This window comes from Trematomus bernacchii, unplaced genomic scaffold (assembly GCF_902827165.1).
Source record: "Trematomus bernacchii unplaced genomic scaffold, fTreBer1.1, whole genome shotgun sequence".
Classification (NCBI taxonomy): domain Eukaryota; kingdom Metazoa; phylum Chordata; class Actinopteri; order Perciformes; family Nototheniidae; genus Trematomus; species Trematomus bernacchii.
The window spans coordinates 15,939,102-15,965,601 of NW_022987714.1; the positions used below are offsets into that span (position 1 = coordinate 15,939,102).

General features: G+C 41.1%; 2 protein-coding genes across 2 annotated transcripts in view; both read right to left on the reverse strand.

Moving 5' to 3' along the window:
* slc38a8a (solute carrier family 38 member 8a) overlaps positions 1–1,598 on the reverse strand; it is a 39,585-nt gene extending 37,987 nt beyond the window's left edge. Inside the window, 2 exon segments of the mRNA XM_034141849.1 lie at positions 1,327–1,556; positions 1,559–1,598. Coding sequence (XP_033997740.1) covers positions 1,327–1,556; positions 1,559–1,598 — 270 coding nt within the window.
* Positions 1,599–9,978: 8,380 nt separating this feature from the next.
* The window catches only part of mbtps1 (membrane-bound transcription factor peptidase, site 1), a 36,971-nt gene continuing 20,449 nt past the window's right edge, over positions 9,979–26,500 (reverse strand). The window contains exons 9-23 of the mRNA XM_034141712.1: positions 25,791–25,893; positions 24,625–24,776; positions 23,112–23,273; positions 21,040–21,184; positions 19,594–19,782; positions 18,492–18,664; positions 18,218–18,333; positions 17,921–18,077; positions 16,086–16,210; positions 15,301–15,378; positions 15,043–15,183; positions 14,830–14,961; positions 13,931–14,057; positions 11,647–11,777; positions 9,979–10,891 (exon numbers count right to left, since the gene is read on the reverse strand). Of these exons, the coding sequence (XP_033997603.1) occupies positions 10,683–10,891; positions 11,647–11,777; positions 13,931–14,057; positions 14,830–14,961; positions 15,043–15,183; positions 15,301–15,378; positions 16,086–16,210; positions 17,921–18,077; positions 18,218–18,333; positions 18,492–18,664; positions 19,594–19,782; positions 21,040–21,184; positions 23,112–23,273; positions 24,625–24,776; positions 25,791–25,893 (2,140 nt within the window). The 3' untranslated portion in view covers positions 9,979–10,682. The remainder of the gene's footprint in view (positions 10,892–11,646; positions 11,778–13,930; positions 14,058–14,829; positions 14,962–15,042; positions 15,184–15,300; positions 15,379–16,085; positions 16,211–17,920; positions 18,078–18,217; positions 18,334–18,491; positions 18,665–19,593; positions 19,783–21,039; positions 21,185–23,111; positions 23,274–24,624; positions 24,777–25,790; positions 25,894–26,500) is intronic.

A 26,500-nucleotide genomic window follows, 5' to 3' on the forward strand; every position in this document is an offset into this window, starting at 1 on the left:
GAAAATAATGTTTAAACCAATGTAAAGACAGCAAGTGCATATTTTATGATTGTATAAGATAATCGTATGAATGCAGAATGTGTGTTTCTTAGAGCTGACGGCGATGTTTGTCTTCTGGGAAGATTAACATATATTCCCTGGCGCTCCTGGCTCAATCCTAAAAAAAGAAGACTTACCAGTTTGAACCAGTGAATACCTACATTCTGATTGTGAAATGCCCTCTTTTGCATACTGAATAAGGACACTATTCAGGGAACTAGTACCATATTGCTGTATGTGATGACTAATTCCATTTTTGCAAGAATAATAAATACATGTATCCTGATTATTGAAACTCAAGCCATATCGAGTGCCATTTTTCTAACAGAGACCAAAACCTTTTTTCCCCAGGACCAGATTATTCACATTCAACTTTGGAATTGGATGCATGACAATACAACCATATGGGTTTCATATTCCATCAGTAGAGAAGAAGACATAATATCCATAAATCACACACAGGCCTTATTTTGTGCAAAGAGTGCAGGACGACAAATCCAGGATGAAATTAACTTCACCTAAATCAAATTTAAAAAAAGGAGCTCCTTTTTTCTTACTGCCAGGGGATTTATCCAAAAAGACAAAGTGGGAGTTAGAAAGGAGGACAGGCTGGGCAGGCAAACCAGGAGAATATAGAAATGATTTAGATTTTCTACTAAACTGTTGGACAGTGCTTCTTGGATTTATCCATATATGTCAGGACAAACTGCAAAACTAGAGTGCACAGGATCCAAAGGAGAATGTCCCTCATCCACATGGAAGATGGTCCAATAAAAACAAAAGCTTATGGAATTTGCAGGGACTCTGGGAACGTGTCACTCATGACTTAAAAGGAGAATCAGGTTAATTTCTAGGGTCAAAGTGATGACCCACTGGGGTTAAAAGGTTATGCACGTTTAAGGGAAACGACTAGGATAAATACAAATCCCTAAATCCTTTTCAAAAGTGCATTGGTGTGAACGACATACTCGAGAAACATCAGAAGGAAAGTCACACTGATGAAGATAAAGTGGATTTAAAAAAGGTGCTACTATTGAAATCATGACCTCTCCTGTCAGGTGGAACAGATCACAATCTGATCTCAGTGGCCCTCAGTAGATAACATGCATCTCCCCTACTACAAACTTCCAAAAAAGATAAATATAAAAGCAAAAAATAACCTTTAAATAGCAAAACAATGTTGTTCAACTCTTGAGATATCTACCAGAAGTTCAGAACCCAGCATTGCAGATAAACCTCAGGATATATTTTCAGGAATATCATATTTGAAATTTAAAAAATGCCCACCAGCTCGACGGCAACTGCGCTGCGGATGCCTCCGGCCCTTTCGAAGGCCCAGGGGAAGTTGAGCAGCCCGGCTCCCAGGGCGGACTTCAGCATGATGAAAATGGCCCCCATGGAACCCAGCCGAGGTTGGGTTGCCACGTCCAGCCGAGGCTTGTTTGAGGCTGAAGCCAGCAGGCTAATGCTCTCTCTGGCTAACTCCTCCATGCTTCGACCGGCGGGAAACTCACAGGGGGGCACACTGACGCACATACCCGCTCACAAGGAGCATACATACACCCACACGAGCTGCCAACCACTCCCCGGGCCCGGTGCTGCTCTGTGGGCCGGGCCGCTCACTGGGCAAGGTGAGCCGGGGGGAGGAGGAGGAGGGAGGAGGAGGAGGGAGGAGGCGTGGGCCCGGTGGAGAGCTCCTGCTGCTGCCTTCAGGTGCTGCTCGGAAACTCTTCAGAGATAACTAAACAGAACTTTCTATGAGAACTTTATACGTTTTAATGACATTTCAATAGACTCTATAAATATAAAAGAATAACATTGCGTCAACTTTTCCATAACTTAAATGCAATTCTGCTCTTGATTTGAGATATAAGATTTGATACATATTTATTTACAGGTGTCATATCAGCAACAGCAATACGATTGAAACACAGAACAGGACAGCAAGAGTTCACACAAAATATATAAGAATAAAACAAATTACATTTTAATGTTAATCAAATAAAACGTCTCAGTATCAGTATGCATTAAAATGACAACAATAGGAATAGGTTTGCATACATACACATCAGAGTGAAATAAATGAAAAAAATGATATACATGTCTATGCAAGTGCAAGTCCAAAGTAAGAACATGTACAGGTCATACTGTATGTACAGTGAAATGGTTTACATTGATACATTAAAGGTCCCATAGCATGGCAATTTCTACTGATCATAATTCCATTGTTGAGGTCTACTAGAATAGATTTACATTGTTCAATGTTCCAAAATCACATTGGTTTCTCATACAACATCTCTGTATAGTATGTGTATTCACTCTCTGTCCTAAACGGCTTGTTGGAGCTCCTGCCCCCCCCTCCATATGAGCCCACTGTGCTCTGATTGGTCAGCTCGCCCACTATGTTCTGATGAGTCCACCACCGTTACAGCGGAACATCAGTGATTATGTGTTACAATGGCGTTTGTTAGCAACCAGGAAATGACACCAGTAATGACAAACAGATGAGAATGCTGCGTGGGGTCTAGGTGTCGTGTTGGCGGGACGTTGCGGGGTTCGCTGCTCCGCCCTTTGAGGATCGAGGAGCGGACAGTGTGAGCTGGGTTACTGGTGTAGTTTCCTGGTTACTGCGTGGGGTCTGCGAGACAGCGAGACATCCCGGAACTCAGCCTGAGCACACACATACATTCGGGTTAGGGCTGCACGATATATCGTGTCGTGACGATATATATCGTGCAGCCCTATTAACAAATTAACTCAAACACGTCATGTTACAATTATTTTGCTGCTTGCTACAAAAGGAAAACTTGCGCGGCTCTCATGTCAGGGGTACTTGAGTGAGTGACATGCAGGCTCTGCATGCACAGCAAACCACCAATCACAATCAAATCTCCAAAGCAAACGGACCCGGTGATTAAAGGTAAAAATACTGAATGAAGTAGTTTCATGTGTTTCTCCAGGGCAATTCGGCGCTGCTAACCGAGCTAGCTCAGCTTGTTGCTCTGATAACTTAAGATCCAGACGTCCGTGTCTAAAATCCTTCATCCGGTTAAATAGTTAAAAAAATACCAATTGTATAGCATTAAAGTTCAAGAAAGGATGGTTTGCGGGGAAAAAAACGGTCTTTTCTTCAATTCCTGTATGTTTTCATATCGCAATATATATCGCAGGGGGGGGAAAAATCGCAATATCAGTTTTTTCCAATATCGTGCAGCCCTAATTCGGGTGCATTCACACCTAATAGTCCGCTTCTCTGGTGCGCACCAGACCACAGTTTGTTACATTGTTTCATTTTTCAGAAGGTTCGGTTTGCGTTCACATGGGCAAAACTCAAACGGACTATAAACTTTAAACACAAGTCATGTGCACGGAAATGCTGTTCAATCATTGGTCAGACATTAAGGGGGTAAAAACGCAAATCCCGGCAATTTCTACCGGAGCCTCCGCCATGGAGCATCGGCACTTTCGGCAGGTTATTCTCATGCTGCTGTTAATCTGGAGATCAACAGACACTAGTGGCCCGCGCATATGATTATATAATCAGACAACGTCTGTTAAAAAACATTATAACACATATAATGAGAGACGTTCTGCAGTAAGGAGGGGCGTTTCACCGACGACAGGTGTTCTTAATTGTATGTAGTTGACGGAGCATTTTTACTTTACATGACACTGTTCAACACTTAATTCTGCTTCACTCTTTAACTAAACAACCGCGGATGTCTTGAAAGACTCTTTCACTAAAGATTTTTGAAGACATCCGCGTTCTTGTGACACGTAAATACTACGCCTCCTATGTTTTGGTGCGGACTGCATTCACACCAGCAATGAACCACTCCAGAGTTCGCAAGCAAGCGTTCCGAGACCACCTATTTTAGCGGACCAGAGTCCGGTTGTTTAGTTCACTTCAGAGGTCTCGGACTGCGTTCACACCGACCCAAATGAACCGCACCAAGCGGCTAAACGCACCAGGGTTCGATTCAACCGGACTATAAAAGGCTGGTGTGAATGCACCTCACAGCCAGGATGTGCGCCACACAGTTCGCCACACACTCACAGCCTGAGAAAAGATAAGGCTGAGTGAGTGTTTCTCCGCGATCCCAACTTGTCTATTACCAACGTTCAGGGAGCTCTATGCAAGTCAATGGGACTCCCTGATAGTTGAAAATTGAACGCTAAAGGTCCCCCCACTGCGTTTGATAGTGACGCCAAGGGATCCTGGTGTGTGATGAGCTCCACGGATTGGTCCATGACCAATTGGTCCATTTGGTCGTCGTTACGTCACTTAGACCAGGAAGAGAAAAATGGAAAAATAAAAATCTCCAACGAGGCGTTCTGGGGCAGCATAGACAGGTATTTTCTGTGTTAGAGTTCTAGTCGCTACAGGGTGTACTTTGAGGGTTTGTGACTCTGCAGACCGTTTACATGCATAAAAACCTACATAACACACAAGGGGACGGGTAATAACCGGAAAAGCATGTCATGGGACCTTTAACACAACAAAAAAACAAATAAGATTAAAGGCCTACATTGTTACATTTTGAACCATTATTTTCTGTATTCCCTGATTCAGTATATGTATGGAGCCACTAAGGTCACATGGACAAAGAAATACATTCTCATGCCTTAACTTACGTACACATTTTTTAAACGAAATGGCAAAAAACCTCTCTAGCCCAGTTTCTCCCAACTGAACACATTTCTGGTCATAAGCCAGTTTAATGGCTCCTAGAAATCTTGAAAATTGGGTTTTGCTATATCTAAAAATATTCACAAATAAGAGGCACAGTGTGTAGGGGGCAGTGTGTACAGTATGTGTGTGTAAGGCTCACTGTCAAATTTGATGATGTCAATAAGCGAAGGGGAAGAATATGTGGTGGACAGGAATGGGAACGTTTGGATAAAACAACCTCTGCAAAAGTGGACGTCTGTGTGGGGCCAGACTATCACATGAAGTTAAATCAGTGACGCCAGACATAGGAGGAATGAAGATGATAGATTACCACACTCAAGGTTATTTAACACATGTCAAGTATCTTTGATGCCTTTGTTATTGCCTGATGCCTTAGTTTGATGATTAACAAACATTACCTGAGGTGGTTGTAAATATCTTTACGCTAGATAATTTAATTGATATAAAAAAAAGAACACTTTATTCATGAAAAGTGGATAAAATCCTTCTTTTAGCATGTTCCTTTTAGAGTAAAAACATTTTAGAAAGAAACATGTTTAATCAACTGTTCCAACTTGTGTGTGTGTGTGTGTGTGTGTGTGTGTGTGTGTGTGTGTGTGTGTGTGTGTGTGTGTGTGTGTGTGTGTGTGTGTGTGTGTGTGTGTGTGTGTGCATGAGTGCGTGCGTGCGTGTGTGCATGAGTGCGTGCGTGCGTGCGTGCGTGCGTGCGTGCGTGCGTGCGTGGGTGCGTGCGTGCGTGCGTGCGTGGGTGCGTGCGTGAGACTTCTGTGTTTCTGCCCCTGCCATTCCCGCACAAGGCTGCAACATTGTTGATAAATTCCAGCACCGACACCTGTCTGCTCTCACAATCCCGCATTATGTTTTGCGGGAACCAATCTTAATTTTTTTCACATTCTATCCAAGCTGCAAATTTGGGGCGGGACACAATAAATAAAGCTTTGCCAGTTTGGGTCAGTATCACAACTGATCAAGATGGCCAAAAGATTCTCTGCTCAGAGGGCCTTGCAAATGATTCTGGAAGAGAGAGAACCATTTGATGATGATGTAGAGGAAGAGGAAGAGGTTTCAGAATGTGAGGATCACATTCTGAGAATTCTGAGTCTGACAGTGACTTTGAAGAAAAGGATGAGATTGAGCATCAGCTAGTTACAAAAAAAAGACGAGCCAGTAGCACTTTAATTCATTAATGTGATCTAACAAATGTAAAAGGGCAAATATGAACCATATGCTGTTTATACTGCTTGTAATTGAGATGAAGTAAACATCTGTTGAGTATTTTAACATCAAATAGTTTGATTGTGTTGAATTGAAGCCCAAAAAGGCAGCGGTTCCACCAGACCCACGAACACTGGCTGAGTAACACAAATATGAACACCACACAAGGGTTAAGTTAATGGAAATGGATATGTGATGGTTCCTTTATCGACCTCCTTCCTGTTTCCTTTACGTCTTCTCCGGCTTTAATCTTCGTTGTATTTGATTTCAGAGAAGGATTTTGTTTACTCCTTCTGCAGCTTCTAAAGCCTGGAAGGACGGTAAAGCAGACAGAATTGGTCAATAGTCTAAATATGTCAGTAACATAGGCACATCAACATGTTAATGTCATGCACAGAATTGATTTGGTACACAAGCCAAAAACACATGTATTTCACCTGAAAGGATTCACCAACATCCCTTTATTTCACTCGTGAAATTGAGTTCCTGACTTTTGATTTCATGGATGAATATGAAAAAGCCACACAAATCAATTTCCTGCAGGGTAACGGGCTGAAGACAGCTTTCTGAAAGAAAGAAAGTGGAACAGGTAGTAATATGATCATTTGCATGCACAACCTTTCTGCCTTAACTGCAAAGTAACCCCAAAAAAAAGACAGACATATAAAAAACAAAGTCGCACAATCTTTTCAAAGCGTTAAAGTAAGATGTCCCCAGGTAGAGCTGAAAAACGTTACTGGGAAGAGGGAAGTCTGGATAACATATCAGCATGCTAGCCCCTGCCACCTTGCTTAGCCTCAGCTGAAAAAACAATGGTACATATTGAGTGGCTGATTACATTTGAACATTCACTAGCCAATTTTGCTACCTGCTAACACGCTAAACTATTATGAAGAACATGGTGAACATTATACCTGCTAAACATTATCATGTTACAATTGTATTTGTTAGTATGTTAGCGTGCTGACATTAGCATTTTGGATAAAGCGCCACTGACTCACAGGGCCACTAGTGTGTCTTTGTCTCGATAACATTTGCATTTATTCTTTAGAAAATGTACTTCTTTGTATAAAACAGTTTAATATTTGGCTGCACCTTGTCATTGTATTCATGTGATGCAAACAATTACAAGATATTTGTTATCAAAATGTTCTTGATGTCATCCTTTCCATAGCTGCAGTATTTCTTAGGTCATCTTGTTTTATCAAAACAAAAGGTCCTTAAAAATGATGGTATTTTCCTTCATATGTTCATTTGAAAGTGCCTGAGACAGAGCAGTTGGGAGATGGGGTTAAAGGAATCCCTTTAGCGCTTGCTTTATGGACCCATAGCTGCGAAAGATCGCCGGAGAATTTGGGTCTGATCCACTTTCATACGAATAGACGGCCTTTAAAGTCTTCTCCATTTCTCTTTTTGTATCCATGACATTAAGCCTCACTGAAATCTCAGCAACCTCCAAATTCTCAGGGTGACGTCACAAAGAGTCTGGTTATGTTTAATACAGTCTGGTCTTAACCCTTAGGTTAAAAGTTGTCTGATTCATGACCTGAGTCTGACTTGAGTTCAAGTCATGTGAGCTTGATTTCTTTTTAAACACTCAAGTCAGCCAGCGACCCATTAAAGTGTCTGCCCTGAGGGGACAGGCGGAAGGAACACATGTGAACAGGTGTGTCAGCAGGAGTGTAAATGTGAGCCAGCCTTTCATCCACACAGACGTTAATGGATACAGTGGACGGGGAGAGGTACAGGCTGGTAGGACATATGATGAGGGAGGAACTGATGATTCGGAGGGAGGGGGGCTTGAGGGTTCAGCTCAGAGCCGCCACGGTGTCTCTTTCAACTGCCCGTCCAGGATGTGAGCAGGCGACCTGATTGGCCCCACAGGAAGTCCTGGCATCTGGGAACCATCGAGGGAAAGAGGGCATGTGACCTCCACTCACCACCAGCTTTCCCAAATCTTGTTAGCACAGCTAGCTGGCTCCGGGGTCATTTCCCAGTTTCCCAAGGCTCCGAGGGAGATTAGTTCTCCAGTGGGGCCGTCATCCAAGAGGACGGGTGACAGATTCACAGGCTGATCTGGCCTATTAGGCTCGGATAAGGAGCCAAAGCTCAGACCCCCAAGCACACCGACGCACATCACCTCTGATGAAATCAACCTGCATCACTGAATTCAGTCCATAGCCAATGCTAAAACCACGAGTGAGGTGGCATTAGTCCTTTAAATCTATAATAACTTCACAGAATAAAACTGCAATTAATTCCTCTGCCAAGGACACAGACAATATGCATTTCACCAACCTGCAGAAGGGCAAGGAATTAACTCACGTCACAAGATTAACCTCCACTTTTCTGTGAGGTGTTTGGGGTGACTGGAGTCAAATATTTTAGCAGGTTCCATCACAATTAAATAAATACTTAGATTTAAATGATGTTCATGTTAGTGATTGCCATTGCTCACTTAGCATTCATATCCCATTTTACCTGGAAACATACCGGTCTATTTATAACTACGCAATATAACAAAATGTGCAAGTTTGCTTAAATACATTTACTGTAATGCAATATCCTCAATTCATTTCTGGTTATTGAATAAAGGCATAAAAAGCACCCTAAACAACTTATAGACCGAAATAGCTCCAGGTGTTGTCCCTTAATGATATAACACTGACAGCTTTGGTTTTCTACGTTTTGGTGGTGGAAGAAGTGTTTGGGTATTGACTTTACTCTCCGTTATTATTAAAATAACACATATATTTCTACTTTATCAACGGGGGGAAAACAAGAGACAATGAATGTATTGTGTCCAGAAGAAAGTAATGCACAAATACAGTTGAATGGGGTTTTGGTTAGAAGCCTGGAATAAGGTCTGTGGCTAATACTTGTTCTGTGAAATAAAATATGTCAGTAAACACACCAAAAATCTGAAGCTTCCATGTGTAAATTAAAATGGTGTTGGATAACTTAAACTACTTAATGTCATGAAGCCAAGGGTTAGCCACCTTTAGCTTAGCGTTGGAGAGGAGCAGCCATGTGACAGTGGTTGTTTATAGCCCAATGTTAGCTTTTTACTTATGGTGAATGCATTTATGCTTCAAAAAACATAGAAGTGGTGTTTATATGTGGAAATTATCCTGCTAAACAAAATATGTAAGCATCATAAATGTTCGTCAGCCACAGACCTTGTTTAATGCAATATTCCAAAATCCAATGGAGAAATTCCATTGGCTTTTATTGAAGGAACCAGTGCAATGCTAACATCCCCGGTCGGCCAACAAAAACACATCATCACTGCTTCACTCTATTGGGTAGAGTCAGATGGCTGAAGTGACTACTCTTTATTTCTGGGTTTAACCAGACTGAAACTGAAAGGGCAAAAAGAGAGCACCTTGAGCAAGAGCTAAATAATAACAGAGAAAACTAGCAGTTTAGCACCCAAATGTGTGCACGTTTACAAGGCAATAGCTTCCTGTTTAGGTGTCCAAATGCCTTCAACAAGCTGGAGTTAACAAGAAAAACTATTCTTAAAAAAAACAAAACATATTTATCTTCTTACCTATAGTGATTTTTAGCATCTAGATTGTTTTGGTGCAAGTTGCTGATGGCACTTATGCTTTTCTTGACTGGAAAACTAATTCAAAATTGAAGGGGAACAATGGTTTCAAAGTTAGTATTCATGTATACTGTAGAGAAATTGACTAAACATATGTTTAAAAAAAATAACCTATTTTTTTTTGTATCCCTATTTTTTGTATGTTAAATTGACTGTGTGTATGTAAATGGTCTGCAAAGGAAAAAATCCCAAAGTTCCCACCACAGGGAGTTCCTCTCCCACACACTCCCCCCCCCCCCCCCCCCCCCCCCATTGAAGGGCCTCTTCAATGATTTAGTCTCTCTCCTTTTGGGAGGAAACTTTTTAAAATGTAAATACTACACTTGTGGCTGAAATATACTATTTTAATGTATGTGCTATATCTTGAATAGCCATTGGAAATGACTTCAAAAGCTCCAGAAACAATAAGCAGGCAGATCACTTTGATTATGCTTTTTAATTGATGAGATATATTTGAACAAGTCTGTTGATGCTACTTTGTTGACCATGAGATCATGGAGGAGGATATCAACAGAACGCCTGGCCAGTTCATTATATAAAGTATAAAAACAATGAAAAGACGGGGATTTAAAACAGATATGACTGATGGAGACACAGGAGAAGACAACTTGATCATACCGTGGTCCTTGTTTTGGAAATGTCTGCATGATTGCACATATGCGTGTGTGTAGGTTGTTTCTGTCGGCGTGTATGCAAACCGCTTTATTCTTAAAGTGCATACAGTGTGTGTAGTATGTGTGTGAAATCTCTTGTACTTCTGGATATGTGTTAGGGTCTGAACAAATTCAATAAATATAAAAGTCATTCATAAAGAAACAATTTGGTCGAAGAAGACAGAGGGAAATGTAGACAACATGTCTGTCTCAAACAGGCATATTCGAGGCCAGGTGTGTTTAACATCATACGTGTCACACGTCTAATACTGTTCATTAGTCCACAAACACACACAAACACCCACGGAGAGCCTTGAACAGACGAGAGGCACAAAAACTGTTTCATCCGAGAGAAGCCTGGAGTACGTTTACGGCTCAATTTCAGAGTTCCTTAGACCCCACTTATCGCAGGTTGCTACTAACAAAAAGTTGTCTGTTGTGAACGCAGGTCACACTGTAAGGTTTTTCCCGCTCACACTGTGGGGTTTTTCCCACTGGTCGTAGTCGTCGTCTGCTGCTGGAGGTACGTGGGCCGCTTGATACGAGGTTTCCTGCGCTTGGGTTTGCTCTTGGCCTTAGTGAGCTGGACCACGAAGAAGGACAGGACCACCATGGCTCCCAGGAAGGCGAACACGGGGATGGTCTGGCCCACTTCCTGGTTGTAGCGACCGGGCATTATCCCTGAGGGGAAGAGGTCACAGGTTAGGATCCACCGTTAGCATCTTTATTCTTACACACAGCAGGAAGGCCCTTCTTTTATTCAAATAACCCAGTTTTAGTGGATTCTAATGACACAATTCAACACTAGCAAAAGGGTAATGTTTCAGTGGTGTTTTATCTTCACACCAACAATGTAACAATTAGACATGTCAGTCTGTCACTAAGGAAACATAGTGTTGATTTCATTTTTAGTTTTTTAGCTGTTTTAATAAACGACACACAAGTTGTTTGAATCGAAGTTGTTCTACATATAATGATTTATACATACTATCACATATTTTGAGCAATAGATTTTGAAGACCACATATCGTTTTGCAGCTACGAGTTCTTTAAAATATTCTATAATTTTGAGTAAATAATGCTGTAAAATCTGAAATAAATACTAATGAGTGAATCATTTCCCCTTCCCATGTCTTATTATTAATAGATATTCAATGTATAGTTCTGATCTTTTAAAGTAGGAATTGTACATTGTACATCAGCAGCTCCTGTGTTCTGCAAGTAAAATGACGTGATGATGTTTTTTATCAATGGATTCTGGACTTTTGGATAAGTAACTCTTTTAATACCTTTTATACTGCAAGTGCTTCCTGATTGTAGGTTGCAAAACCATGTAGAACACTGCTGTACACTAAACTATTAAACCAAGGGAATTACAGGTCTCAAACTAATCCCAAGTTAGATTGCTTAAAGTGGGATCTTTGAGTTGGTGTTACCTCCGGGGATGTCCCAGGCCCCGCTCTCCCCAGGGGACAGAGGTCTGACCTGGGGCCGGTACGCCCTCACGTTGGGTAGAGCCACTTTGTCCAGATCCACTGAGAGAAGCTTCTGGTGCTTCCACAGATTACTGTGAGAGGAACAAAGAGAGGGTGAGACATACGCTAATGTATACAGTGTTCTGTTTTCATGTGATGAGTCAGTCACAAAACCAAAGCGTTACTTCATGCAGGGTTCTTACACCTTTTCCAAAGTCAAATTCAAGCACTTTTCAAGCATTTTCAAGGTGCATTTTCAAGCTTTTCAAGCATCTTACAGCTGTTGTAAATTACATATTTATATACACATACTTATACTCAAATGATTATTTCCCTACCTCACATTAAATCTGATGTTCTTTATGCTATAAACAACCACATGTGTGTTTCATAATAGCATTCTACATGAGGATGAAACATTTAAAATGTTAGAAAAGAAAACTAAGTTTAATATTTCAAAATGAGTGACCCATCTGTACGTAGACTGGGCATCCCATATAACCTGGCTGAGCCAATATAAAACAATCAGCCAAATAACTTTTCAATACATTATTGATTACTATTTTTGAGGCACTTTTAGGTTGGCAGTAAACACAAGTCAGAGGTAAATGGTGTACTTTGACTCCACTACATGTATTTAATACCTTTAGTTACTTCACAGATGTGGATGAATGATGTGAAATATAATCAAGTGTTAAATCAGATTTTAGTTCCACCTGGAGTAAATTCACAAGCTACTCTGTAGTATACAAAGTCATTCAAACTAGCTGCACCTTTACCAGCTTTGATAACACTTTCATGATCAATCATTATAAAACATATCATATACAATTATTAGGGATGCTCCGATCGCCAATTTTGGAGCCGATCGCCGGAATCAGTATCGGCCGATACCGATACCGCTCTCTTTTCCTCTCTCTCTCTCTCTCTCTCCTGACAGCCCGTCAGTATCTCCTGCAGCTCACTGATCCAGTAATGAGTGACCCGACAGTGAAGAATAAATATATTTATAACTAGCTTGTTCCAGAGGTAGATCAAATAGCTAAGTGTGTTAGGTCTAACTCTTAATGTGTGTTCTGCTCCGCTCACCGGTCCGTCACAGCGGGTGGAGCTGCAGGATTTCTGCTTCACACACACGTTGCATACCGCTATTTTATTGTCATTTTCGGACACTTAAAATACTGCCAGACGAGTGAAGCCATTTTGGCGAGCTTGTTTTGCCGCGCACAGAGAAAAGTGTCATGTATTTTACATGCAACGATAGCCTAATCTAAAATGCTCTACTATGGCGTACCTTTCGTGTGGTGTGTGGCTCGTCAGCGCAGACTCTCGCATCGTTATTGTTGCACACTTTGCAGGAGGCTACTCTTGGGCTTCGCTTGACCCTCGTCTTAGCCATGGCTTGTATTTGTCTTCTGCTAGCCAACGCTCGTTGAAACGGCAACCTCCTGGCATACTGTCATCTATCACTCTCATCAGAATGCCCAGGTCACACGTAACAAAAACACTTGCCGGTCACGCGCATTGCGCGGGAAGGCCGGAGCGGAGCTGTTTTATGTAAAAGCGAAGCAATTAAGCGCGCTCAGACTTCTTTATTTTCTTTTAATCTAAAAAGCGAAGTAAAGCATTTACAATTTCAAGCACTTTATCCCAAATTCAAGCACCATTCGCAAAATTCAAGCACTTTTCAAACCTTGAAAACACCTCGTACAATTTCAAGCATTTTCAAGGATTTCCAGCACCCGTACGCACCCTGTTCATGACATCTATATGCCTTTGATTTGATTTACTCTGTTGACAGGTTGAAAAAAACATGTGTTGTTAGAACCACCAGACTGATCCTGATTATTATGTCACAGAAATGTGTTTCCCAACTACTGGGAGTACTGCCTAAGTGGTGCTGCGACTGAAGGAAATGTAACTCAAAGGCTGCCTAGTGCACAAACAAGATAACTCAAAATATACTCAAATATAACACATGGGAAGTTAGCAGAGGAAGAAGCTGTTATCAAAACAAGCATCGAGTACAGATATTTTTCATTTCTAAACTGTTGGATTGACACCTTATGTTGGAGAAGAGAAGTGTAAATGAGCCCTGCAGCTAATTAGGTAAAGCTTGTTTCTAGATTAGCTCGTCAGAAATGCCTTTTGTTTTTGTGAGATTAACTGTGTACAGAAAGACCAAACACATTATTTCCACACAGGCATCATCCCTGACGACTCGTTGGTGTTTCACCAGACTGACCTGGGTGCCGTCTCATTGAGCGGCTGTGGCTTTGCCCAAGACAGGTGGGGGCAGGCAGGTAGTGGGCGGGGCTTAGGGTCTCCCAGGTGAGCCTCGAGCACTTTGGAGTAGCGGTAAAGATGGTTGCCTGGAAGAATGGAAAGAATAGATCTGTATGAAACATAAGTAGAAAACTCCCTATTGAGAAATGTTTAACTGTGACTGCAACCTGGTGCGTATCCTGATGCTAATAATGCTAGTGCTAAGTAGGTATTGATAGCAGTGGCTGTAGTGTTGCTTTCCAGGGCTTTTCTTTGGAAAAACAAGCATTAACCTGAGCCTCCTGTAATGACGCAAGTACTTGCATGGGCTTTTGTTTTGAAAACCAGCCTAAACCTGAGCTTCCTTGAACAATAGAAGTTCGGTTTGAAAACACTTATTGCCCAGAGCTTTTAATAAGTATTTAGTAACTCAATGGGGCTTATATATAAAATAAAACAACAAGCATAATCCTGAGCTTCCTGTTGATGCAAGTACTTTTATTGTTTTTATCGCTGCCTGGAGCTTTTTGTAAGGATTTAGTAACTCAATGGGGAGTTTGTTTGGAAAAACATGCATTTTTCTTATATTTAAAAAAAAAAAACAAGCCTCATCCTAAGCTTCTTTTAAGGATACAGTTACTCTATGGTGCTTTTATTTTGAAAAACGAGTCTCACCTTGAGCTTACTTTAACATACAGTATCTTTATTGGCCTTTTATTTTGAAATATAAGAATTATCCTTAACTTCCTTTTATGATACAGTATCTTTATGGGGCTTTTTACTTTCCTAAAAAACATTCATATACAGTTTATGGATATTAAGAAGGAAAATAACCAATATTACGACGTCATGTATGTGTTATGACACTTCCGTTCTCACCTTCCAGTCTCTGTGGCAGTGGTTTGTCGGTGCCTGTGGGGGGGGGCACCCTGCTGTGGGAGTGACTGAGGCTGGGAGGGGTCATACTGTAGGAGGTGTACTGCAGGAGGGCGTCCAGCAGCCAGAAACAGTCTGAGGGTCACACACCACAATATTATTATGGGTTGCAAGTAAAAAAGCAAACACACATGAGAACACAGTACGGGAGCTCACCTTTCTGTCTGTGGCTGTCGTCTAGACAGTTAGAATCACCGTACAGGGCGATGCGACCTCCCCCGTCTGACGGCGTTTGGTACAGTCCGAGGATGGGAACCCCCTCCACCACCGCAGTCTCCTGCTTCAACACCTCCAGACCTGTGACACACACACACACACACACACACACACACATTAACTGAGAGCCTGCATGCTGCCGGCCAGCACTCTGCACACTAAGCTGGGTTCAATACTTTGGAAATGGAGGGCTGGTACCTTGGTCCTTCAGATTCTTGGCGATCACTATTCCGTCCTCGGGGAACCGGGCGATGCTGCAGCCTGAGGCGTAGTACACTGAGAGAGAAGAGGAGATATCTTGATTCTAAATCAATAAAAACACTGAATTAAACTATACCAAAACAGTGTCCAGAGTAGGTTTCTACCAAAAGCTTTATTTGAAACTCTGATTTTGGATTCAAATCATCATTCAAATGTTTGTAGCTTTCATTTTCTGCACATTGCGTGATATTTACGCACAGTTGTAGATAAAGATTAGGAAAAACGTATATTTTGATTGTTATACCATTTGCAGCCGTAGGATTGTTTCTGACTTGTGTGATCTGAACATTTCCAATAACTCCAGAGATTTTTTAAGTACAAAAGTTTACATTTATTGAAGAAGGATAGATATAATATCTTCCAAAAATCAAATAAAAAGTAGAAAACATTCTGTTTCATAGCATGTTTGTTGGCATTTAGCCTTTCAAAAACAACATTTTCACTCAAATCAAAACACTGTTTGCTCTCCCACTTATCCACACAAAGAGTCAAGTTATATTAATTAAATGTAATAACTATAAAAAAAAACTCCCTTATTTAATTTGATAAATCACTTCATACAATTTGAGGATTTTGTTGCACATTCAAACTTAACAGAAGCTTTGAATGTAACAAAATAACATTCAGTACAGGGGAAGGGAACAATGCCATCAGAAACAAGGAAAGAGTGTGTGTGTGCGTGCGTGTGCGTGTGCGTGCGTGTGCGTGTGCGTGTGTCTTACTGTCATGATCAGCCAAGGTGAAGTCCCCCTCATACAGCCCGTCACTGAAGGCCATCCCCCACACTGAGATCAGGTCGTTCAGAGCTGGAACGTTAGCGCCCCCTGTGTCCGGCATCCACCACTGCCTGCAGGTCACACCAACAACACATCTCTAACCACTCATATACTGTAAGCAGCAACACAAATACTGTATACATCTATATATAAGGAGACTGGATTTTAAGTTCTTTAGCAGTTTATAATTAGATGTTTCGTAAAGTTTTGCTGTTGTCAAACACAGCCCCAATTTAGATTAATTCATCAAGATATTTTTGTACATTTTTGTATTCTTATTTGTTTGTGGGAGAGAAACTCCCTCTGGAGGGAACTTTGGGATTTTAGCCTTTGCAGACTATTTACATGCTCAAAAACATATATGCCACTACAGGAGAGGGAATACCGGTAAAAGCATAATAGAACCACTATAAGAATTCAAGGTTACACGGTATAAGTGATTGGTGAAGTATTCCTTTAAGAAAAATAAGTAATCGTATATGAACAAGTCACATAAGTCATTTTCGTAGAAATAAATCAATATAAAATCTGACAAAACCAAGCATTAAAATAAAAGGAGGTTTTAAAGGATGAAATGGCATTAACTTTGAGAACATAAGGAGATAAGTTCCATTTTCAGCAGTGAATGAACAAGTCTGAGATGAATCATCGCCATTCAATTAAAAGTGAATTACTCAGAAAATATTTGGAAGCCCTAAAGACTATATTTGACTGAATGTAAGACTCTAATCCTGTGGATATTGTGCAACAGCTTGGGTGGGATATGAATGGAGTAGCGAGGAGATGCGAGTCCTTTTTTTTCTCGGCACGTGTTGTGATTTATAACTTCTATTACAGAGCGAGGACGCATAAACACAGTCCAACAGACTCTGGGATACAGCGAGCTGCTGCTGCCGCCTGACACACGCAGTTTATCTTCAGATCATTAGAACATGATAAAGCTGCTGGAGAGAGCCAGAGCTCCGTAAGGTGAGAGCTGTTAATCATGGAACGGTCTCTTAATGGAGGGAGAGGACACATTTTAGAGAAAGAGATATAGGGAGCTTCCAAAATGAAGATGAATCACAGTCAGAGAGGATATTCAATTACTGCTGTGACAGTTTAAGTTCCTCAAACTCAAGCAATTATTCAATAAAACACTTTGCATATCATATTGAATGCGTCTGGAATTTTGTTTAAATATTTAGATCAGAGTGAGATTGGTTTTATTCCGATAAAACATTAAGAGATGTGAAGGCTTATCTTCTCTCTATTTCTTTGGTCACATAAGGCAATGTCAAAGTACGAGTCAGTGCCAATTTGTGCCAAATGATATTTGCCGTCTATAGAAGGCCCTGAAAATGTGTATTCTAATTCAGACTGTTGATTCCAGTTCAGGTTCAGATTCAGATTCAGCACCTCTTTCCACCAGAGCCCCGTCTGCCCTGATTGATGGCTGGCAGGCTCTGTTGTGATTGGTCAAACACTTAGAGATAATAGGGCCTCTATAAAGGGGAGATTTTTGGGGGTTTTCCCTTTCTATAATAGGGCCCCTTTAAGTTTAACAGTCAACAACACAACTTCAGACAAATATTCATAATTTGTTACCGTTGCAAAAAAGCATGTGGTGTCAGCTTTTATGTTGGAGTATACCTACTTCTAACCAAGAGTGGAGCAAAACAAATCTTTCATGTAAAACAACCAGAAATTGCCCGATAGTAAGACATAAGAAAGCAGGCTTTAATGGCCTTTAACATTAGCCTGTCTTATTGCCGTGACAGTAGTAAAGTCAGGCTGCTCACCTGGTGTTTTCGTCATAGAACTTGACCTTCCTCATGACCGAGGTGTTGTACCAGTCGCTGAAGACGATGAGCGACAGGCCGTTGTCGATGTCTCTCCTCAGCTTGGTGATCTCTTCGGGGAAATACTCCTCCTCGCTGTCCACCATCATCAGAGTGCCTGTGGAGACAACAGAGCCAACCACACATTAGCTTGATCTCTTTTGCTCCACCATTAGCCGATAGCACTCTGAGAAAAAGAGTGCTGGGTCAGTCTTTTTTGAAGTGGAAATCTTCAGTTTTTTGTCCCTGTGCTCTTACCGTACTGGCTGGCATCAAAGCAGGTGATGGGCGCTCCGAGCACCTCCACAAAATATCCCATACTCCTCAGGTGCTGGTACATGTCCCTGAAGTTAGTGTGGATGTGGTCTCCGTTCCTGAAACATACATTTAATCAAATCCATTTTACCTTTCAGTTGCATATGGTCAAACATGCTAGTAAAACAAACATTTTCAACCAAATCAGTGACGGGAAAAAAGATGGGTGAAGCAAGAAAGTCTTATAGACTTCAAGTAGACATCTCCACACACGCACCAGTCCAGTGGGTCGTTCTTCATGCGGAGGTTGTCTCTGGGAAAGTATCCGGGGGGGTAGCGCAGGTTGTGGTACTGATCCCAGAGCACCCTCTTACTGCGAGGGGGGGTCGGGACGATCTTCACCTTGATTGGCAGTTTGACTGTGGAGGTCATCTCACCACCCGTCTCCGACTGTAAGGGGTTAAAGGTCAGGAAGGTGGATAAGTTATTACTGAAGAGGAGTTTTCAATAACACAAGATAGATCATTTCAACTCTTAACCAGGGTACTTCTGCAGTTCCAGGTGCAGGGATCGTACATGGAAAGATTATGGAGTAGTGCAATTGATTAAAAAAGATACACTGAAATGATGATTTATTGGGAAAACTAAATCCACTTATTGTGATGATGAGAACAATAAACATTGGAATAAGCCAACCAATGTGGTTATTTGCTTATATTGCTACGAACATACACAGAACAGTCTTGTTGAAATGTGAAATGTTGAGAATCAATTAAATTAACTCAGGACAAAGGCAGACCACGAAATGATGTTTCTGTGGTTTCATAATAATCATTACAGCACTGCGTTTATGTGATAAGGAAATTATTTACTACTTAAATCAATTCTGAAATGCAATATCACAAATGTATATACACAAGGCAGACGTGTTTTATTCTCAACATTTTAAGTTTATTTTCAAATCCACATCTGATTTATTTTTCTTATGCCTGGTACTAAAGCCAAAGGTTTGACTTAATTCTTGAAAAATATATATATATAAATAAAACAAAATCGTCCTCTAATTTTTCCCCCAATGCCTTGCTCGTTTACTCTTAAATACACTTCCTATCAATTTAAATCCTTAACAACACAGTCAAACCATGTCACAAATGAGTGCATTAAAGAGAATAATGTTGTCAAAGTAATGAATAACTGGTTTACCTAGAATTGTTACTTCAAAGTTGTATCGTGTGATGTACAATTGATATAATAAAACTAAAACATTGCCAAGTCAAGTGAATGAAATAAGAATATTGTGCGTATCCATTTTCTTTGTAGTGTAACTCTTAAAATCAGTTTGAGACATTTGGAGGTAAGCTGTTGCTGCGGTGACTCACATTGTTCTCTGCAGGCGACGCCACTGTGATCATCACATGACCCTGAGCGATCCCTTCCCATGATGCCGCTTTCTTGGCCACGGAGATGGACACGGCCAGGTACCCGGCCCACGGCCACAGCACGGGGGAGTAAGACATGGCCACGTCGATGTGGTCTCCGTTCTGAGGGAGGTACGGCTGCCAGATGGGCTGAGCAGGAGACAGGAAGCTTTAGAACGCTGACAGGAAGACGTTTCAACCACCCTCAGATCATCCCGATGCAGAACCAGGCCACACAAGGATGGAATTCATCATACACCTGTCCTCTACAAGAACTTGAGGGGTAATATAGAGATGTGTGTGCTGTTGCAGAGGAGCATTCAACTGTTATGCTGAATTAAGGGCCTTTTTGGATTTATTTAAAGTATTTTATTTCATTTGTAATTATTTATATCAGAAACATTTTAGCAAGGGTGCAAAGAGAAAACATTTCTTAGAATTTGGGAAGTTTAAAAGAGCCCTGTTCTGCTCATTTCCAGGTTTCATATTTGTATGTAGTGTCTCTCCTGTGACATGTCTCCATGCTTCAATGTTTCTCATACTGTACTTCAGCACCTCTTTTCACCCTCTGTCTGAAACCAGAGCCCAGTCTGCTCTGATTGGTTAGCTGGTCGGCTCTGTTGTGATTGGTGAACCGCTTAGAGATTTCTACGCTGAGTGTTGCATGATGATGTCACCAACGACAATGCTATTTAAAAAACGTTGTTACAAGCAAATACAGCAGTAACCCCCTAACCATGAAGTACTCTTGTGTGGTAGTAGGGTTCAAATAGAAAGCAGAGGAGTAGCAGAATATCGTTACACAGATCATTCGCAAAACTCTAAATCTGTCGGCAACGATTTATCATTTTTTTTATCCATCTGTGGGGCATCATAGCTCGCCATGACCGCATTATTCAGTGTGGTGAGAAAGTAGCTTTTGCCCTTCCAAACCATATGCTGCTTTATTTACACCACAGGTTACTCCTATATCAACTATTTAATAAAGTTTCTATCCAAATGTAGTCACTCAGAACCACCGTTTCTATGATACCAGTGATTCCACCCGATAAAGCCATTCACTCAATCTTACCCTTTGGGCAGAAACATGAAGTACACTATATATGTTTGGTCTCTACTAGGTATTGTTATTAAAGAGCACTGAAATGTTTAATGCAATGTCAAAATCAATGTTTTTGCTAATCATTGACATATCCCTGTACTGTGAGAAAATGTACACTTAATATTCAGTATACAACAAATAATTAAAGTCAATGTCAACAAAAGTGGAGTTTATTATTAATATATAACTGTGGGAGGGTTGTGACTTTTTCAGGTCACAATACAACTTTTATAATTGAGGCACCGGGTTTACCAAAAGAAGAGTTCAAAAGAGTTCGCATGTTTTGTGTAGTGTTGTGTTAGCACCTTGTCTAAAATCCTGCCTGTGACTCCCATGCCGTTCAGGATGGTCACGTTGACGATGGTGGGCATTCCTCCGTAGTAGATGGGCTGAGAGCAGTAAGGCCACATGTAGGGAGACTCTGTCAGGTCGATGTAGCTGGGGGACAGACTGCCAGGGGACAAGGACAAAAACAAGTAAGTATAACTCTGGTTTTAATGTTACAAACATATGTGCTTTCTGTCAAGTAATCAGGAGAAATGCAGAAACAAGGATAAGCCAAAGGACAAGGGACTACAGATAATTGTGGTGGAAACTGTAGACAGAAAAACATGTAATGCATGATTTCTCCATGTTTTCAATAGTCACTTTGTCCCTGTCAGTATTTCATGATTAAAACAAAAAAATGAAATAATTTTGATAACATTCAATAAGCCACATGTTTTAGAATCAGTTCAGATAATATCAAATATCTTGTAAAATGCTAAATAAAGGACACATGTGCATTTAAAGAAACTTTGGCCTTGAATCATGTTACATTATGTATTATATAGATGCCAAAGATATCTAGCTCGACATTTATGATTGGCATGAAATATTTGACAAATTATGAGATAAACCAGTAGGATATAATTATTACCATGGCTTATTTATCCAGTATTACACAGGAAATCATTTTCAGTGATTTATGATTTTAGATGAGAACAATAAAGTGACTGAAATCTCATTTTACATTTTATCTGTGGATTTAAAGCCAAGGTTACAAGTGAAAAGAAAACACAATTTGATTAGGTTTTCATTATTTTAATAATTGTTCATCATATTGAAATTAGGGCTGTCAAGTTAACGCGTTAATAACGCGTTAACGCAAAAAAAAATTAACGCCACTAATTATTTTAACGCGATTAACGCATGTGTATTTTTTGTCCTCGGCCGCCGTAGTTTCAGAGCGCATCGAGTGTAAAATACCATCGACAAGCTGATGCTGACAGCCCCGCTCCTGCTGCCCGCTTGTGGCAGACCACACTTCCACGCTCACCGGCAGGCCCGGACTGGCCATCGGGAGGACCGGGAGGGAGTGTGTATGTGTGGCGCGACTCGCGCGAGCGAGGCACACCTTACGTGTTGTTGTTAGCATCTGGTGCTAGCTAGCTGCGCTAACGGATATAAGGAGCTGTTTCAATGACATTTCGCCGACAACTGCGCCGAGCACTTGACTTGATGCAGCTCGCCAGACAGTGGGACATTGTACGAAAAGTCAGCACACTCAGCACGGATAGTACGCGCAACATGATTGCAGCGTCCAGGCAGCTCCCATTCGAGCATATATGCCTTGAGCTGCACATAGCTCCAAGGATCATCCACAGTGTTTCGGCTCTACTATGATCATCTGGAAGTATTTGAACCGCCACACTTTCTTGATCAATTTCAGATTTGTTCAAGTTCCATTTTTGGCGATTTCAATTTGCTTCCTTTCTAAGAAGGATAATTCACAGCATGAAAACATTTGTATTACTTTTTTTTTTATAGAATATTTCTTTTATTATACGTTAACACATAACAGAAAAGAATCAGATAATTTTTTCTTCTATATTGTCACAAACTATTTATTCATTCATACAAGACTATTTTCTATTAACACAAATGTATAGGTGTGAGTATGATATTACATGAATGCCCTAGACACCTACTGACTATGCATGAGTTTACGCTGAGCAGCCTGCATGAGAATGAATCACAGCATACTATATTTGATTACATTTCTCACTTTTCCAGATGGTCTGGAAAGGGTCGCTAATGTGTTCCTTTTTAGAAATAAAGTGAAAAGTGGCAAAATATAGCGAGAAATTAATCAAATGGGCATCAATGTGTGGGGTGGCGTAATGCCTGCATTGCTTAGTAAATGACTTAAAAACTATCCCAATGCACATGCGTGTGAATATGACCGACAGCAAATCAGATTGATTGGCCGATCAGCTTGAAATCTACTTGTGTAAAAGCTGGACAACATTTATGAACCCTATGAGACACATGTAGCTGAGGAACAGCCTTTGGATGTACTCAGGCTTCACACATGTGCTCACTGAGATGTCTCTACCTGGCCTGAGGTTTGTAGCTGTTGAGGATCTGGTAGGCTCGGATCAGGTCTAGCTTCCCGTGGCCCTGCTCGAACATGTTGACACCCGGCAGCCTGCGGGCCGACGCGATCAGAGCCTGCTTCATGGAGGCGGGGTTCACCAGATCCCTGTTCTGGACGGTGCTGGAGGACACAGAGGAGGACAGGCTGGGTTTAAGGTTACATTCCCTAGATTCAAAATCAGAGCAGTGCTGGAGGGGAGGGAGGGGCTGGCATTTGTCCCCTGGGAGAAGGGAGGGCCGACTGTTGTCAACAAGGGTGGTGTGATGTTTCACCCGGATACATGAGCTCACTGAAGGGACTTATGTAAAGGCGGGACATTGAAAGACTGAGAATAATACCCAACATTACTCAGCGACACGCCCCTTTCCTCTGGGACATGTTACACTGGTTTTCTCGCTCTTGTCCAGGATTACGGAACAAGAGATCATTACAACAGAGAAAAAACAACAACTTGTGTTTTTCAAATGCCACCACGGTTCAGCTGTAACACACCCTCCCTTTGAATGACACCACTTCAGCCAAGATCCTCAGAGACTTCATCTAAAAACTACTGAGACTCAAAGTTTCCAGTGAGTCTCGGCTTTAAGACACACATTTCCATGACTATATTGCCATAAAACATGTTATTATATATGGCAATATTTTGGCAAGTTTTATATTAGGGAAGGCGGCATTAAGCGAGATTTCTTATCATTAGTTTGAGTGCAAAAATCAGTCCTGCTAACTTGTCCCGGAGCAAGATGCTGCCTTATCATAATGGGCGTATTCAGCACATATTTATATTTGAGAATTAAGGTTTCTTTTGAATATCATTTAAATGATTAGAACTGTTTCTGTATAGTTTTCAATTTACTAGGTTATGTTCGCATTATGACACAGGTTTTAGTGCTGTAACGTGACAGTTGAGTAATGATGATGAATAAACTAGCTGTGTAAAACGGCCAATGGTAAGATTTCTCGTGTTTTTCCATGAAGCATCTTCCATTCATAACGCTAACATAGGGTTTCTGTGTAAATGTAATGCATTAACCATTTACCTTAAAGCTGACATTTTAATGACAGCTTGCCCATAGGCCGATGAAGAAAGTATTAACATGCAGTTTGTTAGGTATAATTCTTGTTATATATAATAATGTTAATTTTGTTACTATGAAAACATTTGCTTATTATCACAAACCCAGATTACACAATGCTGAAGCTGATGGGAATATCATCCGTTTTGCAGCTAACTACTCACAAACCAATACAAAAAAAGGGTTTGGATGAAAGCATTAGAAGAAGAATTAAGATCATCTCCAACGCCTGTAATAGAAATCATCACAACTTTAGGGGAAGCTCTGGAGCTGCAGCTCACAGTTACAAACTAACAAATAAGTGAACATCTCCATGAACATAGAGACCTTCCTAGCAAACATAAAAGGATCAAACTCCAGTCGCTTAATGACAGCATAGTCCTGTTTACCACACTGACCTGGCCAGGAGAGTAACAGCACCAGCCACCACAGGAGAGGCCACGCTGGTGCCGGACAGAGAGCGACAGCCCTCCTTCATCCCGGACCCCCGGACCCCTGAACCGTAGGTGACGATGTCGGGCTTCACCCTGCCGTAGCCCCCGGGCAGCTCCTGCATACAAACGGAAGACAGATCATGAGATAAAGACAATAGAGTCCAAAGTGGTTACAAATAACATGTTCTGCACTCCCCTGTTGAGAATTGTGTTCCAACTACAATTAAGTCATAATCTAAAGCCACAACGCAAGTCTCCTTTCTTTAGAAAACATGACATCGAGCTATGATTATCTGCTTCAGACGTGAATGTATGTTATGATCCACTTTAGTTAGGCATGATACGTTTTTGTTATCGCTGTTATCTTGTCTGTTAGCAAACCGGTAATTTGATCCCACCCCCTGCAGTTAACTAGTTGGAATATCGTTGGGCAATATACAGAACCCTAATTTGCTCACGTAGGCATGTCTAAGGTCTTGAAGTGGATGTAAGCTGCTTTGGATGTGTCAGCTAAATAACGTATTAATAATGTAATGCAGTATACAGTCATCTAGCCGGGGATGATGTAATTGACTGATAGACGTACACAACACTAACAAACAGAAAGCAGAGACAAGAATGAATTGATCGAGCAGAAAGGAAAAAAATGACTAGAAATGATTATGGAAACTTATTACAAGGATTATTTGAATACTCAATTCTGATTGGTCAATTTGGACATTTCAGAGGTTGTTAATACTCTCTAACATGAACGTTGCTGATGAGGATCAAGGGACTATGCGCAGTCATATCAATCCACAGAAAGAAGTCCGGCCGATTTAACGTCTGCTGTGGACAACAAATATAAGTATTTAACTGTTAGAAAACACCATGGATACTTTTTGAATATTATTCTTATGGAGTGCTGTCTCTTCCTCCTTGCCTGTTCATGGCTGACTGACAGCAGAAGAGATTGACTGATTCTGTGAAACTCTTAATCAGATCCCAAAGCAGATGTCTGCAGATAAAAAAAGTGTATGGCTGATAGGATATGGATGAGAGATCAGGAGCTTTCATTATGGTCGACTAGCTCATAAAGTAGAGGGTAGAAGTCTGCTGTAAAATCTGATGAGAGATATGGAGTAACTCACCCAAGTGGTCATGCCTCTGGAGGAAAACCGAGCGATGTTGTCCTCAAAGTCGATCCCCCCCACCCCGATCACGTCCATCTGGTCTGCTGGGTTGTTCAGGGTGCTGACAGAGACATGCACATTGTTTTAATTACAAGACTTAAAGAAACTAACATCTCAGCACTACAACATAAAGGGGGGAAATAGAGAGCCTCTCTTTCCTATTCTGTACTTTAATGGTGTTTTATATAGAGGGAAGAGTCAGCAGATGTTCAGCAGGGTCATAAACCCCCTTGGCCCAGGGGTCATTTGGATAATTAGATAGGTGAAGTGGTGCAGGAGAAGTAAGCCATGTTGTGTAGTAAATACATTCTACAACAGTGAGAACACGTAGGTGTTCGGATCAGGGAGTCACAGGTTCAAACCCCACTGCAGTCAGCATGTCGTTGTGTCCCTGGGCAAGACACTTCACCCCAAATTGCTCCTGTGGGGATTGCCCACAGTATTGAGTATGTAAGTCGCTTTGGATAAAAGCGTCTAACAAGTAACATGTAATGTAATCTAAAATTGCAGAATTTTGTTCACTTGGATATTGTTGGTACCACAACAAAAGCCAAACATGTAAAGGAAAACCAGAACCAGGAAATGATTACCTATAATTATTTATGATCATATAACGTTATTTTCAGTATATCATAATATTTGCCAATTATACATAATGCATTCAATAA